The following is an 18,774-nucleotide window of genomic DNA, read 5'->3' on the forward strand; positions in this document are numbered from 1 at the left end:
GCGGTTGAAAAGGAAACGTCAGAGGGCAGAGGCGACCGGAACTAGCGGGGCCTGCTGGCCAACTAACAGCCCCAGCCAGACGCCACCGGAACCGCACCGCAGCGCCCCCGCGCGCAGCGCGCGGCCCCCGCCCGGCGCCGCCACGCCCCCGTGGGCTCCTGAGGAAGCCCGCAAGTGAAGGAACATCTGAACACCTCGAGTGTCTGTGCGCTAGAGCCTTCGAGCCTTGCACATGTACGGTTAAGTGGCGCCGGCTGGCCGAGGAAGGAAGGTGTTGAGAACGGAGCTGACACAGGTGACTGCGACACAGCGAAGACTAACAGCTTTATCAGTGGGGACGCGCGGCGTTTGCGGAGGGCTTTCTTCACGGAAAGTTTTGTAACGGAGACAAATACATAAAAGCAGGAATGAAAGATGCTTCCAGATATTCCCCTCAGGGCAGGGGTGGGACACCCCTAAAGGGAACTCGAGGACGGCGCGAACGGGACGCTCCTTAACGGACGAGCGGGAGCTCGGCGCCGCCGCGGTGGACGCAGGACGGAGGGCCGGCCGCGGGGCCTCGTGTCTGCCCCTGCGCCCAGCGGATACTCGGGGGCTGGTCTTGGCCGTCTGTCCAGGAATTTTCGAAATATCTTTGGAAATATCTGAAATAACAGCATCTTGCCTCAGCCAATAGGAAAACGTCTAAAAACGGAACACTTGCTTTGATCTTCCTTGACTTTTCTGAACAATTTCCAAGCAAACTGGCTTCAAATGCTGGAATGGGTTTATCTAATTGAGGTCTGGGAAAGAACAAAATTAAAATCGAACGACTTGCTTTTTTCTTCCTTGATTTTTCTGAACAACTTCCATGGAAACTTTCGCCTCGTGTAGTGGAATGGGTTCCTCCAAACGCGGCCTGAGGGAGAATGAAATTATCCGATGAGTAGAGCACAGAGGATCGTAGGTATACGTCAATGGTTTGTTTTTTAAAATATTTATTTACTTATTTTTAGAGAGGGGGAGGGAGGGAGGGAGGGAGGGAAACATCAGCGCGGTTGCCTCCCTCGCGCCCCCTGCTGGGGGCCTGGCCCCCACCCGGGCGCGCGCCCCGACTGGGAATCGGACGGGCGACCGTCGGGTCTCAGGCCGCCGTACAAGCCGCTGAGCCACACCAGCTGTAGCCAACGATTTTACTTTAAACAGTACAAACATGTCCATTAGTATGTCTGCTGTTAAAAATAGTTAAATTTTCTGGGACTATAAGAAACCTGTACTTGAACAATAATTAAATTAAAAACTGAAAAAACAGTTAAATTTTGAGGGGGGAAAACACCTGCTTGACCCACTCCCTCTTCTCTGATAACGGAGCCAAGCGTGGCACTGCGCCCCCTTCGCCCGCGGCGGGCGGCCTCCAGTTGCCGGGCAGGGCAAGGAGGGGCAGAATGACCCGAGGGGGGGCAGCACAGTTGCCACTCCCGCCTCAGAGAACACTGGCTGCTGTGTATCACAACGTAAACTGAGAATACTAAGGAGCAGCTATTTAAACAAAACAATAAAATATGGAGGCAATAGGTGTGCTGTGAAAGGTGACACGGAAATAGAAAGGCCAGCCTATCTTCTTGAGTATAGAAAAATAAAAACAATGGTTGGGGAACTCAGCATACCTAAACACACCAGTTGATAACTTCTCCATGACATCTTTTAAAATACGTAGCTAGAAGGATTGTTAAGGTAGTGATGTAAAATATAATTAAATAAAAACCAAGCAGCAGGAGATGCTGGGCAGGCCACTTTTTTTTCCATTAAGTTTAGCACTCTCAAAAGTTAAAAATGTAAGTTACAGAAACTCTAAGCTGTCAAGTTTATCTCTAAAGAAGGGAAATGGGGAACCGCTGTGCGAGTGGCGGTCATGACACAGCAGAGGCAGAACTCCCGGGAACGGGGTGCGAGGCGAGGCCGGGGCCTGTGTTGAGGAAGGCCGGGCGCGCTCCCAGGGATGCGGCCGTGGGACGGGGGACGTGGGCCGGGGTCGCTTCACCTCAGCATCACCCGTGCCACTTTTAGTCACACAATTTTAGCGCTTACATTTCTTACTTTGGATGCAGGTCTACTTACTAAATGGCTACAGACTCAGAATTTGTGTGCAGGAAAGTTAATAAATTATGGCTGTGATATATGTCACTAAGAGTTAGACCACCAGAAAGTTTTAAGGAACCTAGTCATTTAATTGAAATTCTGATATTAGAATTGAGAGGGCAGGTCACTGCTAGTACTGGAGAACTGTTTCCGCAGGACCACACAGGTGGAAGGAGCTCTTGGGGTCAGGCACTAGCAGCTGGTGGCCCATGTGGGAATGCATGGAGGGGGCTTGCTCGGGTGAGGACTGAAGTCTGAGTCAGGACTGGAGAAAATGTAAACTAGAAAGGAGGAACATAAGACACTTTTAAAATGTTTTTAAAAGGACCTAAAGAATATTGATTCACTTATTCATAATATAAATTCTCTTTCCACTTCTGTTAATGAAATTGCCATCAGTATGTGTGAGACAGTACACGTGTGTTGTGTATATTTCCGATTTTTGCAAACTTAACCTCATTTCATTTAAACGTGTCATGTTTCAACGTGGCCCATAGGATTGTTAAATACATTAGAATCAGCTTTGGTGGGGAAGGAGTAGTTCAGGGAATTAAGTAGCAGGCAAAGCAGCCAGCCTGTTTTCTGACACGTGAGACTGAAAACGCGCTATGGCTTTTCTTTCTTTAATCCTCACCTGAGCATACACTCCTTAATCCTAGTCAGAGAGGAAGGGGCGGGGGAGAGAAAAACATCGACCCAGTGGGGATCAAACCCACAACCCAGGCATGTGCCCTGACCAGCAATTGAACCCACAGCCTTTTGGTATATGGGATGATGCTCCAAACAACTGAGCCACCCAGCCAGGGCAACATGCTGTTACTTTTAATGAACAGTGCTCTCTTAATACATCATGGTATTCTTGATTATAATGTTATTGGGCCTTTTTGCTTTAAATTCAAATTCAGACAGTAACCTCTGCTAGAAAGTTAAAAATTAAGCTTATTTTCTAAATCTAATAAGAAAATATTTAATCAGAAATACTTTAATCTCATATCCTCCCTACATTTAGGGGATTTGGGGGTTTTGAATCACCCTCTTTGAAAGCCAGCATGGCCAGTGCACTAAGGAAACCCTAACTGAAGACTCTGCGACCTCTGCCATTGCTCCTGGAGGAGGCCGCCCTGCGCACACACCACTCATGGAAGCACACACTTAGTGAGAGGAGAGCAGGGGGCTCAGTGGAGGACACTCACGGCTCTTTCTTCAGGCACAAGTACCGTGTATTAAGTTACGAGAACTTGTTTTTTATCCAAAATTTTAAAAAGATTAAAATTATTTAATTTATTAAATAATTTTATTTAATAAATAAAATTTATTATTTAATAAAATAATAAATAAATTTATTTATTTATTAATATATCTATTTATTTATATCTCTTTATTTATTTAAAAGTAAATACTTTTAGAGAGAAGGAAAGGGAAAGAGAGGGAAACATCAACATGTGGTTGCCTCTCATGTGCCTCGTACTGGGGACCTGGCCTGAAACCCAGACATGTGTCCTGCCTGGGGATTGAACCAGTACACCAGCCAGGGCCAATTTGTTAATGATTTTACCAAGTGCATCTGGCCTTAGGACCATCTTCTTAGAAATAAAGGGTTATTTGTAAGTTGACCTTGCCCTAAAGAGGTTTGGACCTTTCTTTTGGAACTGCTTTCATATTCTCAAGAAAACTTTTCATTACTTTTACCAAAACTAGAATGTTTTGGCGCCTTGACCAGATTTCTAACTGAGTAACTTCCAATTAAAAAAAAATTGAACTTGCTTTAGCTGGTGTGGCTCAGTGGATTGAGTGCTGGCCTGTCAACTGGAAGGATGCAGGTTTGATTCCTGGTCAGGGCACATGCTTGGGTTGCCGCCAGGTCCCCAGTAGGGGCTGTGTGAGAGGCAACCTATTAATCTTACACATGTTTCTCTGCCTCTCTTTCTCCTTCCCTTTCTCTCTGTCTAGATGAATAAAATCGTAAACAAAATAAATTAAAAAATCAAACTCATCTTCATCTGATGAAGAATTCCTAACACTGATAACCTTAAAGGCGCGTCACAATCTCCTTAACTGGGATGCATATTCAGGAAGGTTTTGCTTAATGGCCATCTTCACAGGAGCGAAGGATGCAGCTGCTTGAGGTAGCATAGAGTTTCTGTAATGCCAGGTCAAAAACGGAACAAGATGTTCCACGTAACTTAGGGTCTACCTCCTGTCCAGAATCCAGCGGGACTGCCTGGGGGAGATGCCTATCCTGCCACTTGCTCCTGTGACCCTGGGCATGCGTGCACCTTTCTGCGCATCAGTTCCTCCACCTGTGCAACACGGATGGTCAGAGCTGCACCCACCTCACAGGGCAGTTTTAATGTTTGAGTAAATTACCACCTACAGAGCACCTGGAGCATTGTTTGGCATGATCCATGATAGCTGCTATTATTTATTATTATCATTATTAAAGAATTTATTCAGGACTGCAAACCAAAGGGTTGCCAGTTCGATTCCCACTCGGGGCACATGACTGCGTTGAAGATCACGTCCCCAGTAGGGGATGCGTAAGAGGGAACCATACATCGATGTTTCTCTCCCTCACTCCCTTCCTTCCCCTCTAAAATGAATAAATAAATAAAATCTTAAAAAGAATGTATTGGTAAGAGTCCAGGTAAATTTCAAGCCAGACACTCAAGTCAATAGAAAAAAAGGATATAAAGATATTTTCCTTGTTGTACATTTGACAGGTTCCACACGTCGTCATTCAGGAAAGCCACCGTTGCTCCCTTGAGGAAAAGGCAATGGCAGTCCGGAGGGTCCAACTTGGACAGAAGCACAAAGACTGGTCAAGGCCAAGTTTGACAGAGAAAGACTTCTATACTAGTCAAATGATGCCCAAGTCACAAACAATCAGTACACAAACATCAATACCAATATGGAAACCATGGTTTCTTTTGCATTTCATTGTCCAAAATGATGAATTAGCAAGGTCAGATGCAAGGCCACACCAGAATCCTGATGCTGGAGTGGTAGTGTGCATGTGCACACTGTGCATGTGTGTGCACACCAGAGAGTGATTCCGCTGTGCACCAGTCATTTTCACAAGGATACTGGAAAATCGTGAAGACTGGTGTGTGAGAATTAGGGTGTTGGCATAGCAACCATGATAAAACATTTAGTTTCAACTGTGTTAGGAAATGTAGTTTTGGGAGACGGTCTGTATAGACACATATATAGTATATTCCAATTTGAATAATTAAGAAATTGTGATGAGCCCTGGCTGGTGTGGCTCAGTGGATCGAGCGCTGGCCTATGAACCAAAGGGTCGCTAGTTTGAGTCCCAGTCATGGCACATGCCTGGGCTGCAGGCCAGGTCCCCGATGGGGGTGCTGACAAACCACACATTGATGTTTCTCTCCCTCCCCTTCCCTAAAAATAAATAATTAAAAAAGAAAGAAAATGTGATGATTTTATACAGAAATATTTTGTTAGGTGCATGTCAATATTTGTTACTAAGACAAAAATCCTATTTGAAATATGATTAAATTCAGAAGTCACTACATCCAAACCACCAAATAAAAGTTAAATGAACCCCTCTACCAGGCACTCTTTCAACATTTTGGCCAACATGTACTGAAGTTAAAAAAAACTACATTAAGAATGGGGTATAATTCACAATTTACGCTAATTTAGCCACATCTTCCTTCAAAAGACTTAGGCATCATTCTGTGTTGACTGTATCCTTTTGGTGGTAAAGTGATGCTTCGCTGTTTCCGTTAATACCTGCAGGTTCTCTTCGGTCGTCACCCAGTGGCCTCCAACACCGAGCAGGGTGAGGATGTCATGTTTATGTGGCAGATGTAACTTCCCGGCGGGTTCATCATCTTCACTATATAATCTCACTTACAAGGGAATCATTTTAAAACAGAAGAGATAGACATTTTAGTCATCTGATGAAAATTCTTCAAACAAGTTCTCTTTACTTTTTAAAATCCTTACTTGAGGACATATTTATTGATTTTAGAGATGAGGGAGTATGGGGGGGGAGAGAGAGAGAAACAATGATATGAGAAAGACATGCCGATTGGGTGCCTTCTGTATGCACCCTGACTGGGGACCAGACCTGCAACCCAGGCTTGTGCCCTGACCGGGAATTGAACCCACAACCTTTTGTGTATGGGATGGTGCTCCAACCAACTAAGCCACCCACCCAGGGCTCTTTTTAATGTAGGGAAGAGAGCATTTTCCTTAGAAAAAGTAGTTTACGGTGTCTGTCAACCCAATGTATTCAGATACCTTAAGCTGCACTTTTTGCATTAAGACCGGTCATAAAGTATATTCTAGATTTAATTATAAGTGAAATAACTGAAGAGAAAAAAGTCTGTTTTCACTTGACAACCAGTCAAGGTAACACAACATATAGTTAAGTCTGATACTTTTAACCTTAACATCAGTTGCTTAACACTTTGGGAAAAGCTGACTTCTGATTAAGGAACTCATAGACTTGGGAGAGTAATACTTTGACATAATTATTGAAATGTCCCCTTGAAAAGTTAATGGGGCACAGGTCTGTGGGTTAATTTCAGATCCCGAAACACTGGTTTCGGGAAAAAAAGAAATCCGTGCGACGGGCATGTGTAGCTGCCGTCACCTGGGACCCCCAGCGTGGAGGGCGAGCTCTAAGGAAATGCAGACCTTTGCAGGCCTGGGACACTGTCCCTGAGGTGAGATGGCACGTGTGTACAACTCGGGTGTTACACAGACATCTGCTAGACTCCCGGGCTCCACGGAGGGGCAAACTGAACAGGAATCCGTGTGTTTTCCACTGGAGACTGCAGGAGTCCACTGTCCAGTGGAGGGCTGTACACAGCAAAACTGACTGAGGAAGAACCTGGCTGAGCCGTGAGTGACTGGTTCATGTGGGAGCCGTGGAGGAGAGCTTGCCCGTAGACTCCTGTAGGGACCCTTGTGCCCTAATGCCTGTATTTTAAAGGGTGAGCGTGTCTTCCATTCCAGACAGAGTTTACAAAGAGAATAAAATGAAGAAGTGCCAACATAAATATAAAAGTAAAAAAAACTAAACATGAATAACATCAACTTAGTAAATATGTTAAAAATTATTTCCTGGACATATACAGGGGTGGGCAAAGTAGGTTTACAGTTGTGAATATTCAAAACACATAGTTTATTTTTATATTATTGTTTCTTTACTAATTACCGTATTATTTTTTTTAATATTTTATTTATTTATCTTTAGAGAGGAAGGGAAGGAGAGAGGAAGAGAAACATCAATGTATGGTTGCTTCTCCTAAATCCCCTGCTGGGAACTGGCCTGCAACCCAAGCATGTGCCCTGACTGGGAATTGAACCGCGATCGTGTGGTTCGCAGGCCCGCGCTCAATCCACTGAGCTACACCAGCCAGGGCTAATTACCGTATTACTTATGTTATTTTCTTCTATAAACCTACTTTTGTCCACCCATATATATATATATTCACACACACAACCCCAGACACATACACACACACAGATACGATTTACATTTTTTTCTAAGATTCCATCATAACACCAACATCACACAAACTACTGATCTGGTCAAGTGCCTACCTCCGGCATCTAGGACAATGTCAACCCCCAGGCCCCCTGTTTCTTCTAAGCAGCTCTCAGCCATGCGGGTGTTCCCGTGCGACACATCGACCACTCGGGCTGTGAAGGACAGCAAGTCAGACAACTGCTGCTCCGTACACGGTCAGCACAGACAAATCAGAGGAAAAGGGAAAGCAACCATCTGTTTTCTGAAATGAATTAAGTGGTTCAAACAATTACTGAATCCAAATTATACTTGTTTTCGTCTAACCCAGTGTTGGTAAGGGTCAATGTAAACGAAGGGACCAGTATTGAAACTAGACTCCATAAAAGAAAACACGGGCATCCTGTGGACAATGTGTCCCGAGGCCAGTCTGCTCACCCAGAAGCCTGCTCTCTGTGGCTCCGGCTGCACTGCCAGAGCCGAGAGTCTGAACCACAGGCGTAGCTCAGAGACTGACACAAGGACCAGTATTTCTCCATTTGAGGCTGTTCTGTCCTTTCTCAGTCATAGAACCCCCCCGCCAACCTCCCCTAGCTGTTCTCCAAAACAGAGAAGGAAAAAAGCACTTTAAAAATTGTTTTTAGTACACTGAGTGGAAATTAAACTAATTTTAATTGGTTAAAATATTATATTAATAGAACGAGGCAATGACAGGATTAAACTCAGAATTGAAACTGGCAAATGAAGTTACATTTAATAACACCATGTTTTTTCCCTATTTTTAATCTTTTTTTTCCCCGTTTTCCTCCTTCTCTAGCCCCTGCCTTAACCTTCCTCCCATTTCTTGGTTATTTCTGCCATTAGCGTAATGATGGACACAATAGGAGCTGTAATGCCAGACAGGCCCAGGGTCAAGGCCGGCGCCAGCACTTCTCTAGATGCACGTCTCGGGCGAACTGGCTACGGGCTCCGAGGCTGCTCCCGTTCCTCGCAGGGTTAAGGACTTGCAGTGACACTGTCCACATTAACGCCTCACAGACACTGCTTAGCTGCTGCCCGCCCGCCTGTGCGTGACCCTCTGCTCACCCTCTTTTCATCGGTTAGACTCAGTGTTAATTCTGTAGCTCCACTCTGTTCCATTCCACTCCTAGCTTTCTCCTTTCCTTTTCAACCTATTTTTTTTCCCCGCTCCTTGCTGTCCAGATACAGTCAATCTTCTCAAAGGCTCCCGCGCCTCCGCCACATCCCATGCAGCAGAGACGGGATCTGAGCCGGGTTTCTGTGGAGGGGCCTCAGCTCCCTTCCCACCGCATTGCAGGGACCAGGCTACTTTACAGGCAGATCACGGGGTGAGCCACACACAAGGTGAGGCAAACTGTTTCGATACACCGAGGAAAACTAAAGCAGCACCAGGTTTTTCTAGTGCACCTGATTCACACTTGCCTAAGTTGGTAACCGTGGGGCAAAGAAGAAAACAACATTGAAAGATGCATGTTTAAAAAACAAAAAATTAAAACTATCATTTAAGTAAACTTAGCATAGATGCTAAGTGCATTTTAAAAGTGACTCTCATTTGGGATTTTGTGCTTTGTTTTATAAGCACAGTTCTTAAGGCGCCACACTTTCCAAACGCTCTTCTCAAGTCTGCGTGGGGCGCCACTGCCCACCTATGGGAGGCCGCAGTCTCTCCAGGTGCTGCTTGTCCTCCGGGCTGCCCGCTGTCGAGATCACTCGGGCTCCGCGGTGGAGCGCCAGCTGAATGGCGATGGTACCGAGCGTCTGTGTGGAGGAAACAGGGCAGGGTTACAGACGGAGGGCAGAGGCCACGCCTACCTTACCACGCAGGTGGTTCAGTGCAGTGTGATACCTCGGTGGTCTTCACTGCATTTTTTAATGTTACCTGACATAAGGGGAAAAGCATGGCGACGTTCCACAGGATGAACGCTTGCCTGACCCCTCCTGTGAAGGGGTGCCGCTTGCCCTCGCCCTGTTGGACTGAGCAGGACGGGCACGTGACTGCAAGGATGCGGGCTGCGCTCACAGACACGGCCCTGAAGCGAGAACAACGGTCCTGTGTGGGTCCAACGAGGTCCTGGCAGGGCGTCGTTGCCACCGCGACCTCAGCTCACTGTGCAACGCGTGTGCTTGCCCAGCTACCCTGCCTGGCTGACCGAGGCACTTGGGAAGCCCCGTGCTTCCCCGAGCGGCGGCGGGCAGAGCTCAGGGAGGCACGGCCTGGGGTCGCACATCAGGCTGAACCCCCTGCTCAAGGCAGTTCTGCCTTCTTTCAAGGATAGCATTTTCATCAACAGCCACATAGAAATTAAACCATAAATTCGCTCCAGGTTCTTTTAACATTTTTAGGCTATATTTCTATCTGTTTGCCCTTAGCGTCAATTTATTTTGATAATACCTGTAAAATGTTCAAATGAGCACACCCGCGATGTTGTGCAGTCCACCTACAAGTGCCACACCACATGCACATCAGTGGGCGAGGCACTGGCGGGAGTGCTGGGGGACGGCTTCAACGCCTTCAGGAGCTGTCGCGGGCTTTGTGCCGTGGGCATGGCGACAGTGCTTTTCTCATGCACTGGCAGGCTCCAAGCGAGAAGAGGCTAAACACACTGAGTCTAACTACTCTCATTGATAAGAGCTGCTTGTTTCAACAAAAGAGAAGTTTGGTAAAAAAAAAAAAAAAATCAGAGAATAAGCTACTGGCAAAAAACTTTCATTAGTACGTGGACGCCCGTTCCTCAAGTTTACAGCGCTTTGCTCTGTTCCTGAACAGAACCGCCAGTACCCACACTCGCTCCGTCCATGATCAGCACCGCCTTTCCCGCAGAGAGAGGAGACAGATAGTGCAGAGCTGTGTAGGCTCGCACTCCGTCCCGGATGGTTCCGGCGGCTTCTGTCCACGAGACTTTTTCTGGCTTGTGAACTGTCACAGAGAACAGGAAACCATCTGTTAGTGAGTCCTGCTGGCCTTGCCTCCTGGATCTGTCCACCCCACCCCCCAGCCCTGCCCTCTCCGGGACCTGGTCCCCGCCGCTACTCTTGGTATAGGGTTCCCTGCCTTCATTCTTGCCCATGCACAGCCCACTCACCCCAACAAGCTTGTCTCTCCCTGGAGGTCACCACCATCCTCTTTTTACAAATTGAGTTGTAATTGACATCACAGGTCGCCACCATTGTAACTTCTCATTTGCCCCCATAGTTTAGTACTCAAGCCTTCATCCCTAAACAATATAATTCAGTTTTGCCTGTTGTTTAACTTTACCTAAATGGAATCACACCTATATTCATTCTTTTGTGTCTTTCTGTGCTCTACATTGTTTTTGAGACACCCTTCTTTGTGGCATTCCACTAAGTGAAGACACCTGCCTACGGTTGCCGTTACCCAGTCGAGGGACGTCTGTGTGGTTTCCAGTTGTGGGCAGTACACACAGTGCTTCTTGTAGAAAACAGTGTTACACGGCACACACGTTTTCTCTAGGATATTTACTTAGAGTGGAGCCTCAGGTCCCAGGCATCACCGCCCACTTCACTGGACGTGCCCAAAGGGCCTGTGGGAACTCTGTCCCCACCAGCGGTGCATGAGCTCTCGTTGCTTTCGGCACCCTCGTCAATCCTGGTATTGTTACACATTCTTGCCAACCGAGTGGTGCAGGGTGGCTCCCTACTGTGATTTTAACTTGCTTCTCCCTCACTGCTGATGGAGTCGAGCACCTCTCTGTTTCCTGGCCACCTGGAATTCCTTTAGTGAGGCGACTGTTCCAGCGTTTTATCCATTTTTTCTATTGTGTTTTCTTATTGAGTATAGGAATTTTTTACGTATTCTAAGGGAATTATGTGCTTGTTTATGTGCTATAATTATTTTCAACTTTCTGGTTTTTCTTTTTAATCTTTTAGACAGTGTCTTTGAAAAACAGAGAAGTATCAGAATGATCTCTTAAAAACACAAACAGCATCCTCACACTCCTCTGCCTCCGTCGCGGGTGCCTCCCCCTGCCCTTGGGACCGAGTACAAATCCTCCTACAGCCTAAAGGGGTCTCTACCTGACCATCACGCTCTTATGTTTAATGACTTAACTTTTGTTTCGTTTCTATGTCGGACACTGAGTGTGGTCTTTTCACAGCACAAGAAACCCCTGCTGACTTAACTTAGAGTCGGTTCTACAACACTTTTCACAGTCTTTACGAGCTCTTTCAAATATTTTCCTCTAATGGCAATAGACTCAGGTGGTGAAGCACAAGCGAGCCCGGCTTTTACCAACCACCTAGTGCCATCTAGTGGGGAAGGGGAGCATCCAAGCATACAAGTTGAAGCCCTTAAAACAGATGAGCAGGGCAGTAACAGCAAAACATTGAGCAGGACAGTCACTGACTACCTCACACAGGTGATGGCGGGTCACTTATAACCCCATAATATTATGACAGAGTTGGAAACTTCCCATCACCCCGTGACCGCGGAGCCATCCCAACATCTCCCAACACCCGAGACTCCTGTGTTTGCGGTGAGGCTGGTACGAACGAATCTCCTGCATGGCCAGCACATGCAGTTATGTGCAGGACAGCATGCTAGACACTGGAGATAAACGGCTCTGCTCCTGGTTTGTGGATTTGCTACATTTTTATTGTTATTTCAGAGTGGACTCTTCCTACTTATGCAACAGATGTGCTGCGAGCAGTACGCTGAGCCGCACCTGCAGGGGCGGCGCACACGGCATGTTCACTGTGCCCCTGGCCTGCATCGTAAGCTCTCCTGCCTGATCTGCTCTCGTGGTGTTCTGTACAGTCACGGGCTTTGGGGGTTCCATACAGCGCTGCTACGGATGCTCGGGGGCAGCAGGAGGGCCCAGGCGGGTAGCAGGCTCTGCCATCCCGGTTTGTGTAAGAGCTTCCACGAAGTTCACATGACAGCGAACTCGCCTGACGACTCGTTTCTCAGAAAGCATCCCACCGTTAAGTGGTGCATGACTGTAATTAATTTGTCTGAGGACATGTAGCTAATTAGTTTGAGTGTGTGACTCTAAAGCACATCTTCCCCAAGAGTATATGCTCAATTTATATACAACTTACTTACATGGAATTTTTGGAGATCGTGTCCCATTACCAGAGTTGTGACCACATATATTTTTATTAAAAAAATCTAACAGGTGGTGCTTAAAAAATGCTAACACTAATGAAACTACATTTAAGCCCTGGCTGGTGTGGCTCAGCGGACTGAGTGCCGGCCTGCAAACTGAGGGATCACTGGTTCAATTCCCAGTCAGGGCACATGTCTGGGTTGCAAACTAGGTCCCTGGTTGGGGATGCATGAGAGGCAACCACACACTATGTTTCTTTCCCTCTCTTTGTCCCTCACTTCTCCTTTCTCTAGAAAAAAATTGATAAATAAAATCTTTAAAAAAACACACAAAAAACCCCACTACATTTAAGATCACAAAGGTTATGAAATTGCATTGTTACATGTGGTTTAATGCCAAGATCCATGCTTTTATGTTACGTGGTCTGCAAGTGTTTATTATGTTATAAAAACTGATGAATTATATGTTTTTATAATAACACAAAAATATAAGATAAGAATAATAAGTATAAATAGAGAGCCATGTATGGATCGATAACAACAGTGAATCAGAACCCAAGAAAGATCATTTCAATTCTTTCCACTTTAGGTCCAAAGGAACAGTGCTGCAAATGGATGTCAAATTTCGAATGAAAAAGAATTACTTTTATGTTTGACAGAATAGCTTTAGAACTGAAAGCATAAAGGAGCTGGAAGAATCACTCAGCTTCTTCATTCTACCCTTACTGCTCTCTAACAGGATCAGTAGGACAGTTTGGGGGGTTGCCTGAAACTCAGTTCTTGTTTGGTGAAACAACAGGCTTCTCGGAAGGTGACTGAGTGCTGCTGAGCCTTCATTAAAGGAATCATCAACGAACTAACAGGAACTAAAACAGAGGCTGGTATATGAGAGATTACCCCCGCAGATCCTCGGGGAACAAGCTGAACTTGCTTCCTTTTCAAAAAATGTCAGAGCTGCAACAGAGCTTAGAGCTCGCCTGCCTGGCGGCCTGGCTCACAAACACGGTAACTGCACCCAGGGTCTTGCCCAGCGGTCACACACAATTACTAGTCATTCTTAAAGTACTTCTTTTAAAGGAACATTTTACTGTATCTTCTTTGTCAAGTGATATCTGGAATTACGTTCCCTATATGTGTCGGTGTAATTTTGGACTACCGTCACCTTGATTTGTTGGAAAACAAAAGCCATTTGTGCAGTTTGCTTATCTCAGCTTCAGTTTAGAGCTAGGAAACTTTTGATTTTCTCATTTGCATGTCTCCTCTGGCCCGTTCCATAATTATTCCAGTGCTCAGCAGTGCCTACAGAAATGGGCCTTTTGTGTTTGTCTTTTTAATACATAACCTTCTGTAACAATTCAATTTAGGGGACTTAGCCCCAATTTGAGCCCAGGAATCCAAACTGCAGGTTTTAGTTGACTCCATATTTTCACAAGTTTCTCAAAATAACAGGGCAACAAGGGCCCAAAGAAATTCTGGGGTCTGCTCTGGCTGGTGTAGCTCAGTGGATTGAGCACGGGCCTGCGAAGCAGAGGATGGCGGTTCAATTCCCGGTCAGGGCACATTCCTGGGTTGCAAGCCAGCTCCCAGCAGGGGATGTATGAGAGGCAATCATACATTGATGTTTCTCTCCCTTTCTCCTTCCCTTTCCTTCTAAAGATAAATAAATAAAATCTTAAAAAAAAAAGAAATTCTGGGGTCAAAACTGTACAGTTTGCCCTGGCTGGTGTGGCTCAGGTGGTTGGAGTGTCACCCTGTAACTGAGAGGTTGCGGGTTTGACTCCTGGTCAGGGCACATTACCTCAGTTGCGGGTTTAATCCCCGGTCTGGGTACATATGGGAAGCAACTGATCTCTCACACTGACATTTGTCTCCCCTCCCTTTCTTTCTAAAAGCAACGAAAAAATATCCTCAGGTGAGGGGAAAAAAGAAGTTGTGCAATTTCCCATAAAGGGTCCAGAGTTGGCCCTCAATTTTCAAATTGAGGAATAATTTTAAAACAGCAAGGGAGTAGCGACTTACTGCATGGTATCAAAGGCTGAGCTTTATCTTTCTTTTTTTTTAAAGATTTTATTTATTTATTTCTAGAGAGAGGAAGGGAGGGAGAGAGGGAGAGAAACACCGACATGTGGTTGCCTTTCATGCGCCCCCTACTGGGGACCTGGCCCGCAGTTCAGACATGTGCCCTGACTGGGACTTGAACTGGTGACCCTTTGGTTCACAGGGTGGCACTCAATCCACTGAGCCACACCAGCCAGCCCCGATCTTTACCTTTTAAAGGAAGACACACACTTGTTCCAAATCTAGTCTTAAAATACATATAAGCAAGCACAGGCCTCAGATTTTTGGAAAACTACATTTTGAAATTAATTTTTAATAAAACATTATAGTATTACTTGGAAATTTTATAGTAAATGATCTAGTAAATATTATTGACTTAAATATAAATTAGTTACAATTTATAAAATTTCAGAAATGAAATGCCAACGATTTGCAACCTCATTCAAGTTCGTATGGACTCAAATGTATAAATTTATTATTTTTAATGGTCCAAAATCCAAATCTAAACAAACTGGCCTTCTGTCCCCCCAAGGTCTTATTAAGGGTCACATCATTTACGAAAAAATTTTGGAAAAGTTTTGATGTAAGAGTTCAAGAGCACAAAATAGTATCCGTCAGCCTCTAGATAAGGTGCAGATTCCTGTGAAACCCAGTACCAGAAGGAGACAGGTAGTTGGCAGGCCACTGTGAGCTGAGGCTCTGCTCTGGCCACGTCCCCCGCCTGCATCCACAGAGGGGACCTCCCATGACTTTTCATTCTTACGTTCTCTTTACATCCTTAAAGAAGCTGTACTTAACTTTGTTATCTGTTTGAACTTTATTGAAATAAATGGTGTCACACTGTTTGTATTCTTGCTTTCGTCATTCAATACAGGGTGGGGCGAAACTAGGTTTACAGTTGTGAGTATGCAAATACTGAATTTGTTCTTGTATTATTATTTGTTAATTATTGTACTATTTTTCATATGAACTATAAACCTACTTTGGCCTACCCTGAGTTTGTGAGATTCATCCATCTCTACACTTCTGTTACTGATGCATTTTCCCTGCTGAATTGAATCGCTACCTGGGAATGTCTTTAGTTATCCATTTTCCTGGTGAGAAACATTTGGGCTGTTTCCAGGTTTAGTCCACAATTACCAACTAAGCTATTATGAACTCCTGTGCATGTCTGGGGCTGCACATCACGTTTCTGTGAGATACAAAACTACCAGTAGGATTAGAAGGTCTGGATATGTGTCATTACCTTTGTTGGACAAGGCACCATTATTTTCTAATGCATTTGCACCAATTTACACTCTTGGCACATGGAAAGTCCGGTGGGTCCACATCCTTGCCGACCCTTGCAATGGTCAGACGTTATACATGTGTCTACCTTTGGACACAGAGTGACATTTCTAAGTGACTTTAATGTGCTTTCCCCTGACTACTACGGAGGTGCGGCACCTGTTCACTATGGCTTCATTACGTGTGTGTGTGTGTGTTTGTATTGGTTTTGATTTAAATAATCAAGTAAATCACTGTAAGAAAAACTGAAAAACAACATTTCAGTGAAACCGAATACCTGTCAGAAGATATTAGTGACAGAAGCCAAAGACAAGTGTCCTTGATTCTTTGCTGTCTCAGACTCTACATGGATTGTCTAGATTTTTTAATTTAAAAAAATTTAAATTAACCTTTCCAATTTCAATTAATAACCAAGAATAAGAAATTTAAAAATTCTAATTAGGGATATAATTTTAGGGAGAGAAACTGCTTTTCAAACCTCTCACCAGGCGCCTGCAAGTGAGACCAAAAGGTCTCTGCACCCTGTGTGTTTACGTGCTGTGCACGTGGGTTCTCTGACACTGAGGCCAGAGCCAGTGGGGGTCGCACGAGCAGCCAGCAGTCGGAGGCCTCCCCGAGCTCTGGGACCACCTACCCAAGTAGTGCTCGTGCACGCGGACCGCTTCGCAGAGCCCGGGGTCTTCAGAGTCCAGGGGTAGAATTCCTGAAAGTCACAACAGGACACGTCAGGGAAACAACCCCCAACTGAGTGGGTTCAGGACCATGAGCTGCTGTAAGGCGGAGTCTGAGTTCTGCACAGCGGGGTGTTGAGGGAGCTTGCTGTGCTGACCAGTGTAGGGAGAGCAGGACTTCAGAAGCATGAATGGGAAGCGGGGACTCCATTTCTGACATGGACACCACGCCACCAGTGCTGTCTTTGTCCCTCCTTTGCCCCCTGTTCCTTCGCCTCGGAGGGACGGCGAAGACAATGGCTGATTCAGACCAAGTGGGCACTGAGGCTCCCCCTGAAAGTCGCCCCTGCCACACAGTTTGGTCCTGAAGATGCCTCGGTGCTCTCCCAGAGAGATCTCACCGTCTCCCAACTGGACCGATTGCATTTTCAGTCTCGTACAAGAAGCACCAGGAGCAATACAGTGTTACTGACCTCTCGGCCAGATGAAAAAGATAAGACAGAGAAAAATTCTTCAAGCAAATATATGAGTCAAAGGCAATATCGTTAGGAAGCTAACGAAAACCATCCTTGTGGATGTATTCTTAGCAGCCCGAAGCTTGCCATAAAGGTAAACATTTTCTACGTTTCCAGGAATATCTTCTTATGAGCACTTTCTACAAAGAAATGGTAAGATTCCATATGTTCGTGTGACTGTCTAGGATATAAGTATAAATATATACATATTTATACTTATAAATATGTATAAATTTTAAGTGTTCTGCTACTGAGACCGAACTCCCAATTCTCTTTGTCAACAGACACTTGGAGAGCAAATCCGACCATCAGGAAAGTGTATGGAACAATGTCACAACAAACATTAATAATTGTATAGGAGAAAAGAAACAATAATAAAATAGATAACTTACCCACTACTTCATCATCTGGTTGAAAGAATGATACCTTACTTCCAACTAAAGAGTAAAGTAATAATTAGTATGACGATGGTATTAAATATAATTCTTATTTAACTATTAAAATAAAAAGATCCATGGGTTTATAAAAAGTCACTAACTCAGAGAAAAGGCCAAGAACTTGTAGGACACTTTGATGGTCTATAAGGACTGCGGCATAGCACGGTTCAAATGTGGACCCTCTACAAAATTTTCTACAAACTCTGGGCCTTGTACCCGTTGACAGCACGGAGAAGCTGTTTCTGCTCAGCCAGGGGTGAAGGGGTGAAGGAAAACGGTCCGCCCCACAGCGCCCCTGGTTACGCTGCTCCTTCCCCTTCCTGTGGCTCTATCTCGTATCATTATTTTAGTTGCAGAATCTCAAGACACTCAAAGGGAAATCCTGGTAAAAGTCACATATAAACTTACTTTGATTTGGGATTATGGAAATAAATTCAGACTGGTGTCAAGAAATTTTTTGAAGCTATATGAAAATGATAGCTACCTTTTCTCTGCTCATGTGGAGAAAAACCCTCCCCCACCAGTCAACTCTTTGGAATTTTTTTTTCTGATCGTCCCGGGAGGAAAGGGGAGAACACCACCGACCGACCCTGACTGCCCCCGACGTCCAGCATTTTAGTGTTACTCCATTTCACCTCATGGCCTGCCCAGCGTGGTGCGCGATCCCAGGTGGACTCGTGGGCAAACAGTGGAGGCCATGAAGGCAGGCGGAAGCCTGCCACCTGGGGGCCCCTGGGTGCCCCTGGCACAGCAGCAGCATGTCTCTACCCGATGGGGGCCTCCGCGTCTGCCGCTCCTGGTCCAGTGCTCCCGTCCCTGCTGCTGCTCTGGGTCCCCCTGAGCCCGCACCCCCGGTGGAGGGCCTGCTGATCACTGCCCCTTTCCCTTTCCTGCCTGCTACCGGCCCTCCTCCTCCTGGGACCACTCCGACTCTTTGGTCCTGGCTTCCTTCTCGCTCCTCCTGACCGTCCCTGGGACAGTGGCTCCAAGCCATGCCTATGTTTCTCCTTCACTGCTGCTACCTCCCAGGTGAGTTCACTGACTCCATTGCTTCAAATACAACCTACACGCTGACAACTCTCGAATGCACACACTTCCA

The 18,774-nt window shown here is 45.7% G+C and overlaps 1 protein-coding gene across 4 annotated transcripts in view; it reads right to left on the reverse strand.

Moving 5' to 3' along the window:
• Window positions 1-300: 300 nt before the first annotated feature.
• The window catches only part of CRYZL1 (crystallin zeta like 1), a 32,510-nt gene continuing 14,036 nt past the window's right edge, over window positions 301-18,774 (reverse strand). For 2 of the 4 annotated variants that reach the window (XM_037040578.1, XM_037040577.1), the window contains 7 exons: window positions 17,631-17,675; window positions 16,687-16,755; window positions 10,426-10,559; window positions 9,289-9,400; window positions 7,699-7,797; window positions 5,875-5,993; window positions 301-898 (listed from right to left, as the gene is read on the reverse strand). In XM_037040578.1, the coding sequence (XP_036896473.1) occupies window positions 494-898; window positions 5,875-5,993; window positions 7,699-7,797; window positions 9,289-9,400; window positions 10,426-10,559; window positions 16,687-16,755; window positions 17,631-17,675 (983 nt within the window). In that variant the 3' untranslated portion in view covers window positions 301-493. Of the gene's footprint in view, window positions 899-1,646; window positions 1,697-4,807; window positions 4,914-5,874; window positions 5,994-7,698; window positions 7,798-9,288; window positions 9,401-10,425; window positions 10,560-16,686; window positions 16,756-17,630; window positions 17,676-18,774 lie in introns of all 4 variants that reach the window. The other 2 variants (XM_037040579.1, XM_037040580.1) reach the window with 2 other exon arrangements.

The sequence above is a fragment of the Sturnira hondurensis genome, unplaced genomic scaffold (assembly GCF_014824575.4).
Source record: "Sturnira hondurensis isolate 20B ecotype Veracruz unplaced genomic scaffold, ASM1482457v3 Scaffold0002640, whole genome shotgun sequence".
NCBI lineage: Eukaryota > Metazoa > Chordata > Mammalia > Chiroptera > Phyllostomidae > Sturnira > Sturnira hondurensis.